Raw genomic sequence first — 23,955 nt, forward strand, 5'->3', positions numbered from 1 at the left:
AATCTTGTCCATAGTTTATATATATTTCTACATGTATTCATATATTCTGCACAACATATAATTTGTTTACAAAGTCATTCATACGAAGTATGTTCATTACACATTCATACGAGAAATAACTTTATTTATCCATGATGAACACTTCACAAACACTTTCTTGTTGATATCTGGTTTTTAGTGTTGATTCTTATGAGCAATATGACATCATGGATGGAAGTTTGGGCTCCTAAATTTAACAATAATTCTTTGATGATACATAACATTTTCATTGGTTGGGGGTAATCATAACTTGTAGTTTAAAGCCTGTCTGAACTAGTTTGGCCAAGGGGATTAGACCACCCAGCAAGGTCACTGATAGGTGGCTATTTCATCAACTCAGCTCTCAATTAACATAATAAAAAGAGGATTATGGGGGACCAACAGGCACCTCTTAGGCATTGTTTTATACATAGAGAGAGCAAGTAGCTACAAGTACATGAAGTACATTGGGGCTTTTAGCTTTAAAGGGAAAGTCCACCCTGAAATTAAGTTAGTTTCAATAGGAGTAGAAAAATGAGAGAAACAAGTCAGTGAAAGTTTGAGCAAATTCCGATTAAAAATAAGGAAGTTAGGATTTTTGAAGTTGTGATCAATCAAACACAAATTGGCAACTCTATGACGTATCATGCGAGCTCAACTTCCATTTGCTCAGTACTAAAAAAATCTAAATTTTTCATTTTCCCTCAAGAAAAATTTCAACCATACATGCACCCTAAATATAATAATTGCAAATATGTTTCTATACTCCCCCTGCAAGGAACAAATATATATTCCGTCATCAATAACAAAGAAAACATGATTTTATGGAATATTATGCACAAAGCAAATGAAGGAGAGCTCGTATAATAAGTCACAGAGTTGCCAATTTGTATTTGATTGATCACAACTTCAATAATTCATAACTTTCTTATTTTCATTCAGAATTTGCTCAAACTTTCACTCACCTGATTTTCTTATTATTCTGCCTCTATCGAAACAAACTTATTTTTGGGGTGGACTTTCCCTTTAAGGTTGGTAGAAGCTTAAAATATATATTAATTCTTTGATGATCCATTATAGTTACTTCACATTTCCATTACTTCATACTTCCATACTTCCATTACTTCATTAAGAATTTGCTTGTAAGATATTTTGGACATTATCTGGTCCCCTTTCCCTGCCAAAGGACACTGGTTGTGCTAATGCAGATGTACAGAAGAACTATGTGTCATCATCTTCATCCTCATGTGAATACCCACATAATTAGTCAACGAGGTGCCAGAATTTCTCTTTGACAGCCAGGTGCCTGAATATCGTCACGTTCGGGCAGCAAGGTGCCAGAATATATTACATATATTCCCAGTTATGGCATCACTGGAATGTATTACATTTCCATTGTAAGACATCGGTTGCACTTGTCTCCAGGTGTGATACCACATCTTTGGACTTCATCCTTTGAAAAACATGAGTCATGGGGTGCATTTCACAAAACTTATCATCAGTGACAAATGACAGTTTTTTGTTATAAGCTACTGAAATCCTTGCTTCTGATTGGTTATCAACAAATTTGTCACTGAAAAAAGCCTTTGTGAAACGGGTCCATGGTCTTGACCCACAGACATGGCCCACCAGAATAGATTTCCTCAGGGTTCTTGTTGATCCATTGGACAGGACTGTCAAAGGATCAGTAGGAGAATGGCTCCTGTTCAAAGACATCTTAGTCAAAGATACCAGGGGAGTGTTTCACAAAGACTAAGATCGACTTTAAGTTGTACTTAACTATGGCAGGCTATTCATGCCACTGTTTCCTCCCACCATTTACTGGAATTGGTCTCTTCAAGAGACGTACAAATCATTGTCACAGAATTCACATTTTTTGATAATTCATTATTGGAGGAAAAAATATCATCTAAAGATCATAATGTGGAGTGCAGCCAGTGGAATGAATGGCCCGTCACAGTTAAAGGTACTATGTCCCTTTTGCAGCCAACCTCAAATGCTGTAGAACTTTGCAGGAATTATGAATATGTCATGTATGTCCTATCTGTGAAATTTAAAAGTTAGCAGTGTCCTCATATTCAAATCATGCAAAGAAACCCGTTTACTTGCTAGACTTCACTGTCAGACACTTGAGTGACTGACTGACTGGCCTTTTTTCTTCTTTGGTAATACCATACATGAAAAGAGTTGTAAAGGGTACATGAGCATTTGTCTACATCAATAACCCACTTCTTGTGATGGCCAAGATTAAACTGATTGAATCTTTGCCCAGCATAAAACGTATGACCATTTGGTACAATTGTCTGAAATTCAAGACTATTACTTTTGGGCTCTATAGCCCTAAAGTCGATTTGACAACTAATAGTCATTATTTTCCCACTTGAATACATTTTCAAGCCCCACCTTTTTTAGGGAAGTTCTAAATTAGTATTTTTTGGCCTGCAAATGGGACATAGTACCTTTAAGTCCAACTTAAAGTGTACCTTTAAGTCCAACTTAAAGTTGACCTTAGACTTTTTGAAACACCCTAAGGACAAGTACTGAATTTAACATTTATGTCAGAAATACCAGTATTTTACTTAGTTTTTTCGGCTTACATAAAATACTTAGCCAACTTTTGTATTCAGTTGAAGCTTTTAGCCAAGCATTTTACTCTAAATTTAAGACAACTCCCTAGCTGATTAAGGTCAACTATTTGGAGGATTTGATTGGCAGGCATATGGTTTTCTAACGCAGTATCATAACCTGTGCACAATTAAATTAGCGTCCATTTAATGTGACACATTAATTGCGCATTATTTTTGATTGACAATGTGACGTCACGATGATGATCAGTAAGTATTTTACTTTAAAGTCGGCTTACGAAAGCAAAATTCTCAGATGTGATCTGAATATGAATTAAGACATATTACTTAGCCAAGTAAAATGCTAAGTGAAATACTGACGTAATTCATGTACTGAATTGAATATGGCTCAGGGCTCTCAAGATTCTGGTTGATCTATTCTAAAGTACTTTCTAGGGAGTTAACAAGGGCATGCCTGTGGCTGGCATAACATTCTCTTTAGATTCAAGTTGATCCATCCAATAGAACATTATGGTGTTTCGATACTAAAGTGGCTTTTGTCCAAAGACAATGTCCAAGGCATCACAGTTTCTAGTTGATGCATCACAATGTTCTGGGGTTTCAGTACGAAAGTGGCTTTTGTCCAAAGACACGGTCCAAGGCAACACAGTATCTACATGTAGTTGATGCATCACAATGTTCTTGTGTTTCAGTACGAAAGTGGCTTTTGTCTAAAGACGTGGTCTAAGACATCTGATTCTCTTATGATTCTAGTTAATCCATCCGATAGAACATACTGGTGTTTCAGTATGAAAGTAGCACTTGTCCGAAGACATAGTCCAAGGTTTCACAGTATCTAGTAGATGCATCACAATGTTCTGGTGTTTCAGAACGAAAGTGGCTTTTGTCCAAAGACGTGGTCCAGGACATCTGATTCTCTTAGGATTCTTGTTGATCCTACCACCACCTGAAAATATTGAGCAAACAGAGATACTGTCAAATATATATAAAAGTACAAACACACTAAAACCTTTTAATTGGTATCCAACATCAGAGTATGCTGGGAAAAAGTGTTTGCTACATGAAGAGATAAGTTAGGAAAAAAACAATACAATCACAAATGCTGTTGGTAGCATAAATTTATGATATTTATAAATAAGGAAATGTTGACATAATCTGTATAAATAAGAGAAGTGTACAAGATAACCTCATCATCATGTTGCATGGACTTGCTGAAGAACAGCCATTGGCTGAAGCAAGTGATCCGTGTTGAAATAAAATAAAATAAAATGAAATGAAATGTTGCCAATTTAAAGATTTGAAAGCTTTTTTTCCTTTTATAAATTCCGGGCATCAAACACAATATAATCATGAAACAAAAATAAATGCAAAAGTTATTGAGTCAAAGAACAAAATGTGGAATGATTGTCGTGAATGTTCACTATTCCATTGTACTTTGGAACCCTATCGTACACGTACCTTAACCGTGTTCACATGTATCTTCTATTTTTATCTTCCTTTTCTCTCTGTAAATATAATATGTCCCTAATCTCCCTTTTCTCAGGCGTCAATGACCCCTTACACCCTGTACCCCTTATACCATACCTGCCAACATTTGAAAATAAGAAATCTGTACCCTTTACAGGCGACCACATGGCCTTACCATGGCCATGTATGCAGCGACAGTGTAACTAGCAATACGCGCTAAATCTGTACAAAAAAGCAAAGACAAATTCTCTGCTCAATTGTGCAGCCATTCAACACACGCCATACTCGAACTCTCAAATCATGGCACATGGTTAAACAAGCCAAATTTGGCAATTAGACAAATAATTAAAAACAAAAATTAAAAAAATTGGTCTTTAAGAATTTTGATAAATGGAATATTCTATATTCTTAGGTCCTAAAAATTCAGAAAATCTGAATATTCTGATTAAATCGGAACAGTTGGCAGGTATGTTTGATATGTAAAGTGCGGGATAGCTACCGCTTGGGTAGAAGGGAAATTTTTCAAAGCTTGAAACTGATTCTCACCTGAGTGTTAGGTGATAGGGATGCTACCGTCTCCTTAATGTGCTTGACCTCCGAACATGTGACCCCTCCCACCATGAAGACGACGAGCAGAGGATGGTCGCTAGGGCGGGGCTTACCGACATTCATGAATAATCTGAACCAAAAGAAAAATTTAAAATCGATTATGAACAACAAAAAAAAAAAAAAAAAAAAAATCGTTTGTGGATGGTTGAGCTTTGGTTTGAGAAATGCATGTTGGAATATTTGATGCTGCCAGCTGTGTCCACCATCTTTAGTTCAATAAAGAAAATCTTGAGGTTTATTTCTTTAGGTCAATTTTTGAAATCCAATTGACTCTATATGAAAAGTCTGAATCCCATGTTATCAATCTGCATCAAACTGGCTTAAATAAAAAACAAGGGAAACGCTCTCGGCGGTCTCGCCTGCATAACGCAATTCAATATGATAAACCAGAACGTCAATGACGTAGCGCTCATCCGCTTCTCGCTACAACAAAAAATCGTAAATTTTATGTGGTACACTTTTGAACTGGTCAAAAAAAAAAAAAAAAAATGGGATCTTTAAATTATTTTTGGAATAAATTTGCATAAATTACCATAATTAATTAATGGAGAACAATTTCAAAATTCTGTGTAGAAATTTAGTGTACCAAAGTTAGCTCTACCAGATAAAGCAAACCAAATAAAAATTGGTCGAGAAATGAAGGAGACGAAGCATTTTTTGTGATTTTGAATAAATTTGCATAAATTAGCATAGATAATGAATTTCACCATTCTGTGTAAAAGTTTTAAATCCCCTTCCTAGCCCTATCATATGAAACAATCAGAATCAAAATCGGTTGAAAAATAACGAAGAAGAAACATTTTGAAAATCTTGATGTTGATGCCACAACAAAGTCTAAGTTTTTTTGACCTTAAATGACCTTTGACCTTAACTTAGTGACCTGAAATTCTACTCACATGATTGGGGAGACTTGATAACCCTATAGTCCAATTTTCATTGACAAAAAACTTATATTTTCAAAAGTATATCAAAAATTCAAAAACTTAACCTTAGGTTAAGTTTTCGATGATGATGCTACAACATAGTCCAAGTCTGTTGACCTGAAATGACCTTTGACCTTGACTTTGTGATCTGAAATTCTACTCACATGATTGGGGATACTTGAGTATCCTATAGTCCAAGTTTCATTGACTTAGAACTTATACTTTAAAAATTATATCAAAAATTAAAAAACTTAACCTTAGGTTAAGTTTTTGATGTTGATGGCGTCGCCGTCGCCGTCACCGGAAAAGCGGCGCCTATGTCTCGCTTTTTGCTACGCAGGCGAGACAAAAATCAGATAAATTTTGACACGTGTTCAAAAGAATAATTATTACTAAAAGAATTTACCATTTTTCCATTCGGACAAGGAAGGATGAATAGAAAATCATGCATTTAAAAAAAAAAGTTTATAAGAAGCAAGGCTATGTGATTAACGATTGTAAATGATATCCTTATATATAGGAAGATGTTACATAAATATCATTTTTAAAAATACACATCTGAAATCTATGATGTGATCAATGACCAGAAATACATGGTAGGGGTTCATACCCTGCCCTTCCCCCCCACCTCCACTTCAGCGTTTTGCTTAGGTTCATTTCAAGGTAAAAATATGCTCTAAAATGACTGAATTTGGCAATGCTCTGTTCAAATAGAAATTTCTAAACAGCATCAACAAATGATAATAATAACACAAACGACAACAATAACAATAATAATAATAATAAAAGATATATCTATAGCACACATATCCACCACTAAAGTTGCTCAAGGTTTCCCAATATTACCCCGGCTCTGCTAACTAGGCTACCGATTTCGGTGCTCACAGCATTCAAGGAATTCTTTCCTACCAGTACCCATATCACGCCTGGGTGGAGAGTGGCAAATGTAGATTAATGTCTTGCCAGAGGACATAAGTGCCGTAGCGGGTTTTGAACTGCGAACAATTTCATCCAAAGTCCGAAAACGTATCCGCTCGACCGCGACACCTCTACATGTACATCAAACATGCATCCAAGAGGTAGAAAAAAAAAACTACAGAACAATTATAGGCCTGTCTTCATCAGCTCGAGATTGCCAAATATCCTGCTATTTCCGATTTGGGAAATAATCCAGAAGTTACAAATCGCGTCTTCATCAGCTCGGGACTTGACCTTGAAAGTTGAAACTCGAGCTCGAGAAATTAGATCGAGATATTTTGCTCAGTGTTCGCGCATAGTGCGAGTCTTCGAGCTGGTGAAACGCACTGGACAAATAGCGGGATATTTTTCAAACTAGCGCAAGATATATTAGGATGATCATCTCGACCAAATATCCTGCTAATTGCAACTTTGGGCTTTGGGCTGATGAAGATGCAAATTAACTGGATAATTTGCGATAGGGATAGTTCAAATAGCAGGATATTTGGCAATCTTGAGCTGATGAGGACAGGCCTAATGAGTTACCTGAATTTTGTTTTGAGGAGGTCTCTGAATCCACTGGACTTGTACTCAATGTCGACCAGATCAGGCTTGGACGGGTCAAACACACTCTTCATGACTTGCTTCACGAGGGGCGAGTAGCTTGATGGATGAGTGGCAGTACCAGGACTGAAAACGTCCCTGTTATCAGAGACACAAAGAAAGATTCCATTAACCCCCTCAAGATTGATTTAACCCTAAAGATTTAAGTAATTCTAAAGATTGAACCAAGATTGAAAATATCCCTGTCTTAGAGACACATAGAAAGATTCCATTGAATTAATCCTAAAGATTGAACAAGATTTGAAAATATCCTGTATTAGAGACACATAGAAAGATTCCATTAACCCTAAAGATTGAATTAATTCTAAAGATTGAACCAAGATTGAAAATATCCCTGTATGAGAGATACAAAGAAAGATTCTGTTAAACCTAAAGAGGAGGGTTAATTGGATTGTATCTCAGCCAGAGAGGGGCATCCCCTCCCCCTCAGGCTTATAGGGGTAGCCAGATAGGTAAGTGGTAGTACTAAGATGAAAACATCACTTATGTAACTTAGAGAAACAGAAACATTTTATAGGCTAATATTCAAGTGAAAAGGCTCTAGATCAGAGCAAACTTTTGGACAGCATGATAAACGTATAATAATACATGAACATGAGAATTCTAGATGATTTGGTAATTTTCAAATGAACATTGCATAAAGCTTCCTCACAAGTTTTTACCAAAAACATTTGAATAAGACTATGTACACACAACCGAACAGCACAAAAAACAAATTCAAACATATTTAATACACATACAGGAAGGAGTCACAACTGGCAGATTTATCTTATCACTATATGCTTCAGTATGTTATTATTAATAGAGAAATGTATCTGGATTTAAGGATGTATGTTTCATTTAACCCATTAACTAGTGAATTCTCATATTCCCCATGTGTTTAATACACGAACCATCCGGTTCCAATAGGCAATGGGTTAAAGAGAGAAAAGTTCACTGCTCTACACTCACATGAACCTTTGCAGGGTATTCCTGGCTCTTGAAATGGATTTCACTTTAGACATGATCTCCTTTGCCACCTTCTGAGCTGTTGCTTCGGATCTCTCCTCTCCAACTATTAAACACACAATGATCAAGAATATTCATTTGAAATTGTCATTAGGAGACACTCTTACAAGGACACAAATTACTAATGTTCAAATGACATACTAGACAAATATATGTGACATATTAAGGAATTGGTAGATTTAACATTTAAAATGGCATGAAATAGAAACATTTTGATATATCCGTTATCAGAAAAGTTTTTTTAGGTTTAAATGAAAGAAATTTGTCACTGTATACAATAAATAATACATATATTTTCAAGCCTGTCTTCTACGTTTTTCTGCTGAGCAGGTAATGATGATGATTAAAGACATTATCAATTTCTTTGTAAAATTCCTACATTTCATGCATAGAAGTACTTTGTCGTACAGTATATGTTTGTATACACCCATGAAAACTCCCTGCCGCTCTTTAATGAGAGACAATCGCTACTGATGCTCTATGCCTTGCAAATAGTAATTTTAAAGGCAGAAAAATTATTCAGTGCTCAGCTAATATTATAAGCAGGGCCAAAGTGGTCTAAAGCTTGATTTGGAAAAGGGCATTGAGTCAGTATGGCATCACAGTGAAATTCCTCACGACCTTTTACCTATGACCTTTGGGTAATGTGAGGCCTGAACATGCCTGATACCCAAAAGCTAGTGTTCAATAATTCTCTATGGCTCACCTAGCAGCCTCACTACTTCTGAATTGTCTGGTGCTTGTGTTATGAGTTGACTAATGTGCTTCTGTAGCCGGCGATCTTCTTCAAAGCTTCCCCCTGCTTCATCCCCCGTCAGTGAGTAGCCGTACAGAATCAGCTGAACAACTTCTTCCAAGGAGTACGATCTAGTTAAGAGTATTATAATAATAATAATATTAATGTGTTCTTGTATAGCACTTAACACATTATGATATAATTATAATAAAATTAACAAGCTAGATTATATAGCGCTTAATACAAAATACAGTTTCTGAGAGCTTTACAGATATTATCACCCGAACCCGAACTTTGGTTAAAGTCAACGCAAAGTATTGTGGGACTGCTAGGTCAACCTGAGATTTAAGTGTAGCGCGCATCAGGGTAAAATATTCCGATCACGTGATCACTCAGATTTCCGGTTTCTCTCCACTATGTGCACTCAATTGGAACGGCGTGAGTTTCTGCTTGCATTATCAAGAGAGAGAGTTTTCATGAAGTAAAAATTTCTGCACATCGCAAAAGTCCTAGTGTTGTACCTTCACAGAAAAAAGTTACGTGAATCTGTACACCTGTTAAATTTGCAACACATTTTACATACAAAAGTTGGGGTTTTACATTATTCCTTTTCCAATTAAGACTTTCTTCATCAAGAATCTCTAAACCTCACAAAAAACAAAACGAGATTGATTCTAAAAATCATTGTGTCAAATAAAGGGCTCTGATAAGTGATCAAAAGTTTACTTAGGTTACAATTGCTCCAGGTTTCAGGTTACCACTTAGGTTTTGGGTCACCTTTTTAAACGGCATAGGTTAGAATTTGGAACAGGTATGGTTTAGGGTCCACGATTGAAGGGGGAGTTTGAGTTGCGAAAGAAAAATGACCAGGGAAAAATGGTAGCTGGAGCACGTGTCACACAATCTTGTGATACCCACGTGACAAAATTGTTTTTTATACCTCCCCTGCTTCGCTTGGTTCTGTAGCAGATCCAAGATGATACTGGTGACCGATGGGCCGTTCCCTTCTCCAGCATTCTGCAGGAGCATTTTCTCAGTGGTTTGCAAATCGTCCCACCGAGAAAGGGTCGGACTGGTGAGTGTCTGTACACAAGCAGAGGCTAGCTGGAGCAGAGGGCATGCATTGCGGAAGGCTGTTGGATTGTCCCTGTAGGGGTAATACGTAGAAGTGGATAAAGAAAAATAAAATGCATGTACACATACATAAACTGAAGAGGGCCCTATACCTTACTGGAGTAAGAATTGTGAAATAAAATAATATTTCTGCTTTACTGCAGGCTTAAAAACTTTACCTTATTATGAAATATAAAAGTTCAATTACAGGGCTAAACATTTCCATTTCTTCATAGTATCTTGCAGTAGCTCTCCTGTAAACCAAATCCTTTCAAATTCTGTCTATATCATGACTTGATCAGGAGCTATTTGGCATGTTGAATATTAAACCAAGTCAACAATTTTGCTAATACATTTACCATTTGCGATAAATCAAATATCCTTTCTAAAACATAGACTACCGGGATCCAATTTTATAGTGTACTTAATATCAGAGCTCCACGCCCTAACCTTTTTCGGTAGGGGGTCAAGACTGGTTGTCAGCATGAGCCCCAACTTAGAAATTTGAAAGGGACGGAGGGAGGTGCAATTAGTCTTGGGGTCTATGAGTCCCAGGCAACCGTTAATGTTGAGTCCAACTACTGAAAGCACATGTCCGTGTCAGGAGAAAAACAAAAGAGAAGGTTCCATTGAAAAATATAACAAAACAAACAATAATAACGCAAAAGTAATTGTACATACTTGAAATTGTTGAGGTGAGCTTGAAGTGAATCTGCATTGATGCGTCCAATCTTGGCAGCCGATGGATCAAAGGGTAGCCTCTCTCTTGTTATTGTCTCTACGACTCGTCGATTCACCTCCATCAGACTCTCCTGAATAAAGAAACACATACAGGACAACCAATCCCAATAAGAAACTGCATTTGGCATCCAGTATTAGTGTAGTATCCAGGAGGGGGGCACTGTTGAAATATTTTTTCATTGTAAAAATAAGTGGCAAATTTTTAACCCTTTGTAAATGATCTGCACATCTCAAAGTTGCACAGGTCAAATTTTCCCTAATTTGAATACAGTTTTTGACCAAAGTATGCAAAACATATGTTATTTACACTTCTTAAGGCAAATTTTACATAAGTCGATGTTGTTTTGTCTAGTTCCAACAGATTATACTTTCGCAGAGTTTACTTTACCGGTATTTCATTTTGTACATCCTTTTCATGGATTTCAACCCAAGCTTTTGTGGGATCCAGATAAAGCAACGATGCTTGTATCTGAAGGTGAATATTTCTTTACACCAATACTGTTTGTTGCAATGAACAATGTTTTGTGTTAAAGAGAGGACCTACCTTTTGTTTGGAGGTTGTAAGTGTCTGGAGTAAATCCTTTGATTGTTGATCATGAGGATGAGCCAGGCAACCTGGTAGCAAGACACTAGGTTTGTACTGACTACCAAGAGACAAAGAGAGAGCGTGAGTGAGGGAGGGATGCGGAGAGAGAGAGAGAGAGAAAGAGAGAGAAAGAGGGGAGAGAAAGAGAGAGAGATAGAGAGAGAGAGAGAGGGGGAGGTGGAGATAGATAGAGAGAGAGAGAGAGAGAGAGAGAGACGGGATATAATTATACATGCAATTAAGAGAGTATATGTACCAGTACTAGGAAATGGATGAATGCTCAACTAGATGTACAATGTATTCAATTTATGTGGACTGTTTTTAAGTGAATATAAAATTATTAAAACAAACCAGAATATCTGAGGAAGATAATAAATGGTATATAAACTGCGCCATACTACTTGCTAAACCATCAATATCTTTAATCTCATGCATATTTAAGTTATTCTAGGACATAACCTAACAGTAAATGCCTCTTAAAGGCAGGGTATTCTACTGAAGCAACTTCAGGTTTCAGATCAGCAGATACTGCCCTCTGCTGCTCACAATGTCCTGATGTTTTGACAGCCATGTCCCACAATGCATCATCAACTGATTAACGTGGGTGGCGATCTTTGGGTACAAGAACCGGAAATCGCTCTATCTACGGCTTCACCGAAAGATGGCGCAATTGAAAATACAATACAGCAGCGGTAGCGATGTAGGTAAAATACCCTGCCTTTAACATATTTTGCTATAATAAACTGCACCATATTAATTACATCATAATTCTTGTACTATATATTTATTAACCTATAAATTGATTATTTCTCCTTTTTCCACCCTCTTCCATCACACCTATATACTCGGTAAAGTAATCAAACATCTACACTCAAATGGGTAAACCCCCCAAACAAACAAAACCATAGATGGACATGAATCTCAAGACTTTACATGATCAATACACCTATGATTGTACTGTTTAAACCAAACAGAATTTCCAATGAGGATGAAAAATGGTATATATTAAGTTATTGATATTCACTGTACTACACCCTATACATTTCAATGAATTAAAGATTAATCTGGTACCTTCCGGGAGAGCACAGGGCAGACATATCCACAGCTACATCACATGAATGACCTTCTAGAGGGGACAGGGCAGACATGATCTTATCAGCGAATGAGTCTCTGCTGTGAGACGTGGGTGCCACCATGTCCAAGGTTCTATCGATGAAGAGAATGCTGGCTCGATTAGTTGCAGCCTGGTAAGGGAGATAAGAGAGAGGAAAAATACACTTGTATCTGAGTTCAGCATGCCTAGCAATTAAGTATACGTAATGTGAGATGTTAAGTATAACAATAGCAATTTTTTGCACAGTGACCCAAGTGCTGACTACGGGGTATTTAAATGAGCTGTGACCGTCTCCGTCCTCTGGCTCCTGTGCGATCTATTTGCAGTTTCGCAACTCTGAATACGCGGGAGTTTCCACGCTTCCACGTGACGTCAGAAAAGTCGTACTGCCCATTTGGACATGTGAAAGTAAACAAGCGCTCTGATTGGCTGATCAAGCCCATATTACAGTGTAGCTCGACTCCCGACGCTAATTCCGCTGAATACCGCAGTAGGTTTGGACGCTACACAGAAATTTTTGCTCCGAGTGCGACCCCCCGCTATTAAGATTAGCGTCGTAGAAAGCGCGTCGCCCGTTGTGAAAACTCACTTATAACAATTATGGGGACAAATAATGCTACTAATGATATAACAAAATAGCCAATGTCAACAGCAGCGACGAAAATATCTCTAGACATTAGACAATTTGACGACGATGACAAAAATTATATCCAGACAGTTTCAACAACAGTGAAAGATGATGACAACAACAACAATCTTGAATTGCAATGCACATTTTGCACGTATTGCAAGTAGTTCTACAAATGATTCTGAAGAGAAAAATAAATAAAAGGATTATTGTTATAGTACCAGTAATAGTAGCTAGATGATATCAGATGTACTTGTTTTAGCTTTTCAGAGTTTCTTGCTAACAAAATCATGTTACAGTCAAACCTATCTACAGCGACCGCCCAAGGGAAACACAAAAAGTGGTCTTTGTAGACAGGTTCCTTTAGTACATGTTTCAATGAGAAACCCTTTTCAAGGGAAACAAGAAATGTGCTTGTTGTAGACAGGTGATCTTTGTAAACGGGTGGTCACTAAAGCAGGTTTGACTGTAATTGAAATAAAGGATAGAACTGCAACATAATTTCTAGACCATGATATCGAAACCATTGTCATGTTCTTAGGAAATAAAAAAATAAAATATTCCGGGCTTATATAGTGCTTCATACATAATAATGCACATTCTTCACTCCCTGGGGAGCATTTTAGCCAGATGCCACTTTACAGATGTTCACAACCTGAGCAAACTATGAAGACTGTTGCATCCTACCGGGTACCGATTTACCACCTGGGTGGAGAGTGCAAAATGTGAATTGATGTCTTGCCAAAGGACGTTAGAATCGGGCTGGGTTTTGAACCTTCAACACTTGGATTGAGAGTCGAGTGAATGAACCACTGTACCATGACACCCAAAACAAGCTACATTTATATGTGTAACAGCCAAGGTTGGAGACAGGGCCCTGTTTCATAAAACTTATTCTCAATAACAAATGCTAAATTTCTATGACAAATTTGCCATCAGCCAATCAAATGCCACGATTTCAGTAGCTTATAACAGATATTGTAACTTGTTACTGATAACAAGTTTTATGAAATAGGGCCCTGATTTTTACTTTTCTTCTGGCCCTTGCAGATACGAGCTGGGCTAATTCTCCCGCAATCACTCGGCTTGTGGGTCCCAGGCAATAGATGTCTTCGTTCACATCGAGGGTCTCACAGAGACAACTCAGAGTGGACACCATCATCTGGGAGTATAAAATAAAATGAAAGTGAATCAAAAAAAAAAAAAAAAAAGGGAAAATCACAGTAAGGCAGTAGAATTAATAAATTCATTTTGCTCTACATATTTTGAAACTAAGAACTTTAAGAACTGCAGGATATGGAAAGCAAGACAGAAATGGAAAGAATTATCGGCAAGAGAAATGAGACTGGAAGAGAGAGAAAGAGAGAGAGAGAGGAAGAAAAAGGGGTTTAAGTTAGATACGGTAGTAATACATATACTAATTTACCAATGCAAGACTAATCTACAGATTTACAGGTTTTAAAAGGGTTATCATGGGGCTAATCAAGACCGGTAATGAGCAATTTGTAAAGCCATTGTATTGCACAAAGTAATCCTTCAGTAAATTGGTGCCTATTGTTGTGTGCTGATCTGCACATATGGTAAACGAGCGATTGTGCCAATTGGCATCGATGGCAATGAAAGTTTTATGGATAGTGAGGACATTCTGTTTTTACTAACCTTGATGTCCCGTTGTAGCTCATCAGGCAGCATGCTGATATCAACATCAGACACACTCTCTGGAGGCTTCTTCTCAACCTTAAATTCAAATAAATGAATGATAAATAAAATATATCACTCAATCAAACAAACAAACAAATGAGCTATCAAAAACTCAAACAAGCAATGAACAAATGAGTAAATAAACAAACAAACTGCAAACAACAACTGATTCAAATCATGTGGAATCTGGTATTTTCAATTTCTTTGTTAATGGGTTGATAATTTAGAAAAGAACATATCCAATACCTACCCCCCCCCCCAACAAAAAAATATTAGAAAATAAATTATCCAATATACAGGACCTTGAAGTCATTCCAACCCAGAAAAAGGAAATATTAATTACAATTATTTACGCTTTTTGAAAGTGCAAATGGGCAGAAATTAAAATTTGAAATTTTGAATTAATTTTCAAGGGGAACTTTTCCCTATTTCAAAACATTATATTTTCTTCAGAAAATCAAGCAGCCCATGGCATGAATACTACCAGTGTTGCTAACTGGAGGAGTAAACATCCTTTGAACTCACATTAGCCTGCATGTAATTCCTGATAGGTAACAGATCAGCGTCCAAAAGAGGGAAGAGAGTGGTAAACGACGGCAAGAAGAAGAGGTTGGGTGACGTACAAGCCACAGAGAGGGGAATATGCACCACGTCAGCTTCATACACGGTAGTCTTGAAAATAAATGAAATACAGATAGGTAGCATAGCAAAACATCAGTTTTATTGTATATAGAAATTTTTACATCTTTCTGTTATTGTCTGCACCTTCACCTGCTGGCACAACACATCCCATACCAGTATAGCTTGGAAAAGCTGCTTCAGGGATTACCTCATCAAGTATCAAGTCACGAAAAGACGCGTCCAGAACATGAAAGGCATAATTAGTTGGTGATATTTTCTCAGAAGATGTTCTTTTTAAAACATATATTTTAGCTAACATGAAGGTTAATCGATATAGTACATGTATTTACCAGCTCCATATCTTAATTGTTAACGATGTGGGTGTACCTCTGTGTGATAAAATTATAGTTTTCAACAGTTCGCATTTTGTATTCTTTGTCTTTCATACTACAAAAAATATCACACTGATTGGTAGACTCTCTCTGAATGGTATGCAATATTCTTTCATACATAAAACAAGCTAATATCAAGGAAAATAGAATGTTCTCATTTATTCTATTATGACTGCTATACAAAACACTTTGCAAAGTCAATAAAGAGTCTGAAAATGCCTCCACCCACAACCTTTGGCAGTGCTCTTTAAATGAACACAAACCAAATTCTACAAAGAGTTAAAGTCTTTACAAATTACACTATCTGGGCCCGTGTCTTATAAAGAGTTGCGATTGATAAAAATCAATTACAATATTTTGTAGTCTCCTATCTCTAATATGTACATAGTTGTGATTGATATCAGTCGCAAACAAGTTGTGATTAATCAGAAGTTCGCAACTGTTTATAAGACTAGCCCCTGATTAAATGCAGTTACATTTATAATTCAATGTTTGTCTTCCTCAAATGTATAAATTACTATTAAGATTTGTTTTATACAAATGTAACTATGTTTTGTATACATTTTACATTGTATTTGTTTTCATGTATTGTATTTTGTTGGAAATGAAAAAATAAATATGAAATGAAATGAAATGAAATGAAAAAAATAATAGTCATGATTACTTTGTGTCTCATCCATCCTCTCATTCTCTCCTCCACCTCCTGAAAGAGAGACTGGTTGCCACTCCCTTCTCCGCCTCCCGATGCTGCGTTGCCTGATAGATGCTGATGCAGGGACTCGGGCAGAGTTGTGATCAGTACACAGTACTGGAAGTGGCTGGCACAGATGATGTCTTCTAGGATCTCTTGGGTTGTGGCAGTGATTTGGTCACTGACGATGAATACGGCCTTGACTTCATCTTTGGTACAACTCTGAGGTAAAGAATGAAGATATGATAATCATTCTGTGCTCAACTGCAAAACCATACAAGTGGTAGCAGTTCTTGGAGGAGGCAGGGTATAATTAAAGACCTTTAGAGGCACATGTAGTCATTTAATGGAAGAAAACTAAAAGCCCCACCCCCAAAGGAAAAAAATGACCCCCCCCCCCAGGAACTGCACATTAATACAATCTCCGGAATCAGTTCATGTAAAAATATAGGGCGACTAGGTCGAATATGGGCTAACTCGGCCCGGCTCAAAGCAAAGACAGCTCGGCCCATGCAAAAACAGTCAGTTTTTGTCATTTTACCCTGAGCCGAGTTAGCCTGATTCCACTACGTCACTAGATCTACTAGGGTCAAACTCAACTGTTCTCCACATATTTTACACAATTTTCATGATTTTCTTAAATGCATCTTTTGTTGATTTTCTTAATCTAGACTAGATCTAGACCTCTAGACCTAGACTCTAGATCTATTCTTAGTTTCTAGATCTAGATCTAGACTATTTATAATTATATATTTTATTGATTTTAATATTTATTCTTATTAACACGGCCGGGCCGAGTAGCCCATTTAACATCAGTTGGTCTCCCATATGTTTGGGCCCTTCACTTATATTGAATGATACCTCGAACGATGAAAACTCCTTTAGGTTCAGAGCTCCTGCTTGAAACAGCGTAGCTGCGCCGGAGGTCCAGTGGAGCGCTTCGGCGACGGAACCGTCCAGGAAAACCACCGATCGAGGAACATACGGAATGACTGTTCGCCAGTTGTCCTGACAACTCTTCACAAATTTTTTACCAGACATTGTGATTTGATTGTTGTTTCCAATAAACAGAGGACAATAGAGTCCCTAAAAATAGCTCATTATATTCGAAATATGAAGGGAAACAATCTCAACCACGTAGACTAAGTTGGAGCAAGGGGGCTGACATCTTGGAAATACATTAGGCTTTTCAAGTGCTCTAATCAAGGAATGAATAATGTATTTGTGTTTAATAGAAACTTGAATTGCATTACATCATAATAAAAACATTAAGTATATATTATATTATTTACAAAATATTTGAATTGAAAAAATGGTTTAAATAATTAAACTGATTAACGTAAGAACAAATGGTAGCCCATTTACCCTTGGAATTGGAAGTTATTCACGTTTTAATTCATTATTGCTCCGCTTGTTGAGTTGTTGCTGTCGGATCAACCGGTCTGATCAACCCGCTGTTTTTCTTGTTGTTCTTGCGGATTTTTAGTTTCCTTTGTCTTATTCGTGAATCGTTAAATCGATCTAATCTGATAATCAACCATAACAAGGAAGGGACCATAGTCAAAGGCAATAAGCAATAGTTAGAAGCAAGTTCTTGTTCTTTGTCATCTGTGTCATCAATCAAGCTTCAAGTTCGACTTCAACCCTCAGTCAAGGCTCAACTTCAAGTCACAAAACAAACTCTAAAACTGTAGTTAAGAAGATGGCATTGGCAGCCTTGGGCAGAGTTGATGATGTGGATATTGAGGCGTCGGGGAAATTCAAATATATCCTGATTCAACTATCGGTTGGAGATCAAACAAAGTATATTGTTAGAGGCTACAGCCACTGTGGATACCATGGTAAGAAAAGAAGATCAGTCATTGAGTCATATGTTTATGAATGATATTTATTTTATTATTTTGTTGCTCAGAACATATCATAATAAACAAAATTAGATAATCGTGCATACAGTCAACAGTGTGCACACTTTTAAAAGAAATAAACAACCCTATACTTAATGATGTATATTTGAATTGGGGCAAGCTGTGAAGCTTAAGATTTTTCAGAAAAATATATGAAATAAAAAAATCATCCAGATCTAGATCCGCTAAGTCTTAGCTTAATTAAGATTTGATTTATAATGGTATTAATAGGATTATTAATACAACTTACAAGTATTGATTATGTACATGATTATCAATATCTTCATTTTTCTTTTATGCTAGGCTCAACATCCCCCCTTTTTTTTTCTTCTGGTAGTCTGCTTTGCATTATACTACATGTAGGTTCTGTATGCATGGCCATGGGCTCCCTGTTCAAGTTTTAGAATGGGGAGGGAAGAGCTATTGTGAGCTATTGTGAACCTGCTGATGTCCAACCTTGAATTTTAAAATGATAATCCTCTTCATGCTATTTTGGACTCTGGTATTATTTGATAGATTTTTAAAAAACAGAAACACTGCTCACAGGTAAATAGAAATAATGGGGCTTGTAATTGTAATTTGTAATAAGATGGCTTTAACATATTTAACTTTATATCGACCATCTTTCCCTTTGTCATTGACCATACAGCCGACATCTACGATGAAGTTACTCCAGCACTTGAAAAGCAGGGCATCAATTGCAGCTGTCCTGGAGGGGGAAGAATCGAACACGACAAGAATGCTAAGACCATCTTAGTCTATGGCTACTCAATGGTAAGTGTTCAAATACGGGATAGGTGCGGGGGGGGGGGAACAAAATCTTTGAGATGATTTGCAAAAGGAAAATTCCTTGGTGATAACTATGATAATTAATAATAGTAATAATCATGATAAATAAAAATAAATATGATAATAATACAAATTATACTACTACTACTACCAGTAATAATTAAATCATTATAATGATAATAATAATGATAATAGTAATGATAATAATGATAATAACAATTATGTTAATAATGATAATGATAATAGTAATGATAAGAAGAAGAAGAATTTCTTTTAAATTAACCTGGAAAGCCTCATCAGCATCAATGCTGCAGTTATTATTAATACCCAAGCATTTGCCAGATACCCATTTACACCTACCGGTACTATGAACATAGGTGAATAGTGGCAAATGTAGATACCAGAAGGATGTTATAAGTGCCAGACTGAGATTTGAACCCTCAATCATTTGAGTCTTTGGAATGAAAGTCAAGTGAATGATCCACCGTACCATGACACCTCTGACATTTCCTCCTGGTTTTATTTCGCAAAAGGTGTATGGTTAATTGGTTATGGTTTCAGGTTAGAAGGGTTTAAGGTTAGGTATAATGTTTTGTCTATGGTTGAAGTCAGGAATCGGGTAAGTGCTGGAAATTAACCATGGAGCTTATTGGAGCTACGTATATTGTCATTGAAGGCTGAAGCATTTTGTGGTAATACGCAAGACGAACATCTAGGTTGGCAAATGAAACTTTTGGTGGGTATTTAGGTGACTCTATGTTTGCTGCTGCAAAAATTGATCTGGGCTTTATCTAGTTGAAGATATCTAGGGTTGAAGTTACACATTCATTTAGTGTGGGAAATCAACTCAGAGAAATTGACACAGCTCAGATCTGAGCAGTTGTCGTACAACTGGGTATTTACATTCAAAATGTTCACAACCCATTTATTACAGTTTTGACTTGAGATTTGTTTTGTAGTTGCTTTATGGGCAACAAAGGTAGGAATAAACAGATTCCAGGTTCTCAAATCAATTGCACAAGCTGCCAAATTTATAATATTCATTTTTGTCTCGCCTGCGTAGCAAAAAAGCGAGACATAGGCGCCGCTTTTCCGGTGACGGCGACGGCGGCGGCGACGGCGTCAACATCAAAAACTTAACCTTAGGTTAAGTTTTTGAATTTTTGATATAATTTTGAAAGTATAAGTCCTTAGTCAATGAAACTTGGACTATAGGGATATCAAGTATCCCCAATCATGTGAGTTGAATTTCAGGTCACAAAGTCAAGGTCAAAGGTCATTTCAGGTCAACAGACTTAGACTTTGTTGTGACATCAACATCAAGATTTTGAATTTTTAGCATATTTTCAAAAGTGTTTGTTCAAATTCCATGAAACTTGTACCCAAGGGTTATCAACTATCACAAGTCATATGACACAAATTCTAGGTCACAAGGTCAAAGGTCATTTTAGGTCAGTAGACTTGGATTATGTTTTTACAACTGAATATGAGAATTAATAAATCAATTTTTTTATTAATTTGTTCATATTTCATTCAAGTTGTCGATCGTGGTACAATTAATAGTAAATAATTCTTCTGATGATTCTTAGTCAATATTCACTTCAAAATGCTGATTATATTCAGAGAATTTCATTTTGTGGGGCCTGCTAATGGGCCACCCTGCCTATAAATAATGTTCCAACCTCAATTTTTTTTATCATAACGAATTGCGTAATGCAGGTGAGACCGCCGAGAGCGTTTCCCTTGTTTTCATCAGTCAATATATTACACATTTTTTTTCTTGCTCTATTGTCTCCCTCTCGACAATCTTTCATCCCGTCTTCTTTTTCCCTCTCTCTCTCCCCTACATCCTTTCTCTTGCTCTCACTTTCTCCCTCCATCTTTCTCTATCTCTCTGCCATGCATTCTTGTCCCCTTTCGTTTTTTAGTCATTTTGATGTCCTTCTGTTAATTTTCATCAACACAGGGCTTCGGGCAGGCTGATCACAGCATAGCGGTAAAGATCCTACAAAAGAAATTTCCAGACTATACCAGTATTAAATCCTCCAACGAGGGCTATTGATCCTAAAGGATCAGGAGGGCTGCACATCTGATGAATAACTGCATGTTTTGACTCGAGATATTCATCTTTCAGTTCATCTGCCATCTTCCAGGAGAGGACAAGTTGGTAGAGTTGTAAGAGATGGACAATGGACATGGTCAAAAAAACTCGTAAAAATCAGCTATGGTACTACAGTGAAACCTGTCTATAAAGATCCCCCAAGTGAGACAAGAAAAGTGATCTTTATAGGCAGGTGGTCTTTGTAGACAGGTGCCTACAGTAAATCAGCTATGGTACTACAGTGAAACCTGTCTATAAAGACCACTCAAGGGAGACAAGAAAAATGATCTTTGTAGGCAGGTGGTCTTTGTAGATGGGTGCCTACAGGTATAGTACATGTTTCAATGAGAAACCATTTTCAAGGGAAACAAAAAATGTGGTCTTTGTAGACAGGTGGTTACTAAGTCAGGTTTGACTGTAATAGTACTTATGTAATACACACATATTTACTGCTTTGAGAGGTACAGTATTGCCCTAGCTGATCTTAAAACTGTACTTGACTTCGTCTAAGGGCGCGACCCCAAAAATAAGCAGTCAATATTTGTGTAATGTAATATACTGCATCCACAGTGTCAATTCTCAAAGAGAGATATTGCAACAAATTAGGATTGTCAAAATGTATTTACTTGTTGGGTCTTGGGAAATTTTACTGAGAGCATTGCAGGTGTTTTGCTGCACTTATCCATTGTTAGCATCATGTGCAACCATTGCATCCTTTGCAATGTCCGGGCAGGTAGAACTATGCCCGGTCAATATTTTTTGCTATACTGACCAGCAGTCAGTAGTAAATTTCATGCCTGGAGTTTCAACCAATCAGAGGCCTATAATCTTCATATGCGGTATATAATACTGAATAGCCTTGTGTGGGATACAAGAGAATATCGCATGAGCTGTTGACCATATGTCATGAATCAGAATATAGTGAGTGTGATCTACCATTGTGTTCAATGAAATAAGAGCCCTTTTTTCCCTTCTTTTTTTTCTTCAAGTTTTGCATGAGCAAGTTTTTCATGTATGATATACATGTATTTAATGCTGCAGTGGAAATGTTTGATTATTACAATAAATGGATAATAATGATATAATATTGAATGGCCTCGAGTGGTATACAAGGTATATCCCACAAGCATATTTCATGAGTCGGCCCGATGAAACCAAAGGGTGTCCCTGAAATGAATGCACAATTTATCTTGTGTGCTTAATGACCTTTGACATCTAATTCATGAATGATTTTCAATTTGTTTTCATGCGCAAGTTTTCGAAGTATGATATAATAGATATTTAATATTGCACCAGGGATGTTTCTTTATTAATGATAATTAAATATGTATTCTGTAATTTCAATGAAAATTAATGTTTTGTTTTTTTATTTCGTTTTTATTTTGCTTTGTTTTTTTAAAGAAAATAAATGAAATGGGGTCTGTTCCATTAAAACAGTATGCAGCGGGTGAATGTTATTGTGAATTGCAGGGAGATTTGGACTGTCAGAACTCAGGAAGAAAGAGAATAGGAGAAGAGAGAAAGAAAGACAGAGAGAGAGAGAGAGAGAGAGAGAGAGGGGAAGGGAGAGAGAGGCAGAGAGAGAGACGGAGAGAGGGTAGATGAAAGATAGTGAGACAGAGAGATGAGATGGTCATAGGATAGAGGGGGATATAAAGAAAAGAGAGAAGGAGAAAGAGAGAAAGAAAGATAGTGAGACAAAGAGATGAGATGGACATGATAGAGGGGGATATAAAGAAATGAGAAAAGGAGAAAGAGAGAGAGAGAGAGAGAGAGAGAAAGAGGGAAGAATAAAATTACACGAGACGGGGGAAAAGAAGGAACATAATTTAAAAGAGAAATGGAAAGGGATTATAAGAAATAAAGAAGAAACAAGATACCTCATGGGGAGAAAACATGAAGGGAAAAGAGAGAAAACGTGAGAGAGAGATAGGGGGGGGGGGGGGTAGAAGAGGGGGACGTAGAGAATTATACATGTTACTATATATGATTGGAGTTACCAAGAAGATTCAGCAAATCTAGATTTTTGATAGACGAACTCCTATAACAATGAAAATAAATCGTACCTTTTTAGAGGGCATGGACTATACACATTTGGTGACAAGATAGACTCTAGAAGACATGACACAATAGTCCCAAAACGTACTCTAATTGCTTTACAATTTTACTTGAAGTAACGAATGAAATTACTCTAAAGGTGGCATTAATAAACAAAAATGATGCCTTATCTTTCTTCCTTCTTATATATTCTTTCTTCTTTCTCTCTCCCTTCCCTTCTTTCTCCCTTTACACTTTGTTTCTCTCTCCCCCTTTTAATCGTGAAACCTTTTTTTTTTGGGGGGGGGGGGGTAGGGGCAGCAGCACCAAGCCCCCTATCAGTACGCCAGTGAAACGGAGGGTTGGATACCTGTGATGTAACCTCACATAGTGACACTTTAATTAAAAACAAATAAACAACATGATTGTATATAGTATACAAGTTAGAACTTGGTGAAAACAATTATTTGGACTGCACGCTTTTCATAAATTTTGCTTTTAGCGTGTTGCTTTACTACGAGAAGTGATGATTTCAGTCTAGCGCCATCTCTGTATTTTATTGTCGAATGAAGCAATACAGATCGAATGGATATAAAAATTACGCCGAATG

General features: G+C 36.9%; 2 protein-coding genes across 2 annotated transcripts; one reads left to right on the plus strand and one right to left on the minus strand.

The window, feature by feature from the left end:
- Positions 1-2,503: 2,503 nt before the first annotated feature.
- LOC578232 (sec1 family domain-containing protein 2) lies at positions 2,504-17,692 on the minus strand. Its single transcript, XM_778416.5, has 14 exons — positions 17,376-17,692; positions 16,488-16,736; positions 15,336-15,482; positions 14,769-14,846; positions 14,140-14,271; positions 12,439-12,611; positions 11,326-11,425; positions 10,722-10,852; positions 9,868-10,074; positions 8,898-9,058; positions 8,135-8,237; positions 7,106-7,261; positions 4,617-4,749; positions 2,504-3,549 (listed from the first exon to the last, which is right to left on the minus strand). Exons 1-14 carry the CDS (start codon positions 17,553-17,555, stop codon positions 3,469-3,471), a joined length of 2,031 nt encoding a protein of 676 aa, XP_783509.3. The 5' UTR covers positions 17,556-17,692; the 3' UTR covers positions 2,504-3,468.
- Positions 17,693-17,890: 198 nt separating this feature from the next.
- Positions 17,891-22,747, plus strand: LOC578308 (14 kDa phosphohistidine phosphatase). The gene is made up of 3 exons (XM_778484.4): positions 17,891-18,355; positions 19,068-19,192; positions 21,174-22,747. Exons 1-3 carry the CDS (start codon positions 18,217-18,219, stop codon positions 21,267-21,269), a joined length of 360 nt encoding a protein of 119 aa, XP_783577.1. The 5' UTR covers positions 17,891-18,216; the 3' UTR covers positions 21,270-22,747.
- Positions 22,748-23,955: the final 1,208 nt, after the last annotated feature.

This window comes from Strongylocentrotus purpuratus, unplaced genomic scaffold, assembly GCF_000002235.5.
Source record: "Strongylocentrotus purpuratus isolate Spur 01 unplaced genomic scaffold, Spur_5.0 spur5_scaffold_4, whole genome shotgun sequence".
Lineage (NCBI taxonomy): Eukaryota > Metazoa > Echinodermata > Echinoidea > Camarodonta > Strongylocentrotidae > Strongylocentrotus > Strongylocentrotus purpuratus.

Bases quoted from the DNA above. Each gene is read 5' to 3' on its own strand.
- LOC578308 (XM_778484.4), top strand. From the start codon at position 18,217: ATGGCATTGGCAGCCTTGGGCAGAGTTGATGATGTGGATATTGAGGCG. The intron at 18,356-19,067 runs GTAAGAAAAGAA...TTGACCATACAG, and splicing joins CAGCCACTGTGGATACCATG to CCGACATCTACGATGAAGTT. The intron at 19,193-21,173 runs GTAAGTGTTCAA...TCATCAACACAG, and splicing joins TAGTCTATGGCTACTCAATG to GGCTTCGGGCAGGCTGATCA.
- LOC578232 (XM_778416.5), bottom strand. From the start codon at position 17,555: ATGTCTGGTAAAAAATTTGTGAAGAGTTGTCAGGACAACTGGCGAACA. The intron at 8,238-8,897 runs GTGAGCCATAGA...TGTGTTTAATAG, and splicing joins AGAAGTAGTGAGGCTGCTAG to TTGGAGAGGAGAGATCCGAA. The intron at 7,262-8,134 runs GTGAGTGTAGAG...CTCTGATAACAG, and splicing joins AATACCCTGCAAAGGTTCAT to GGACGTTTTCAGTCCTGGTA.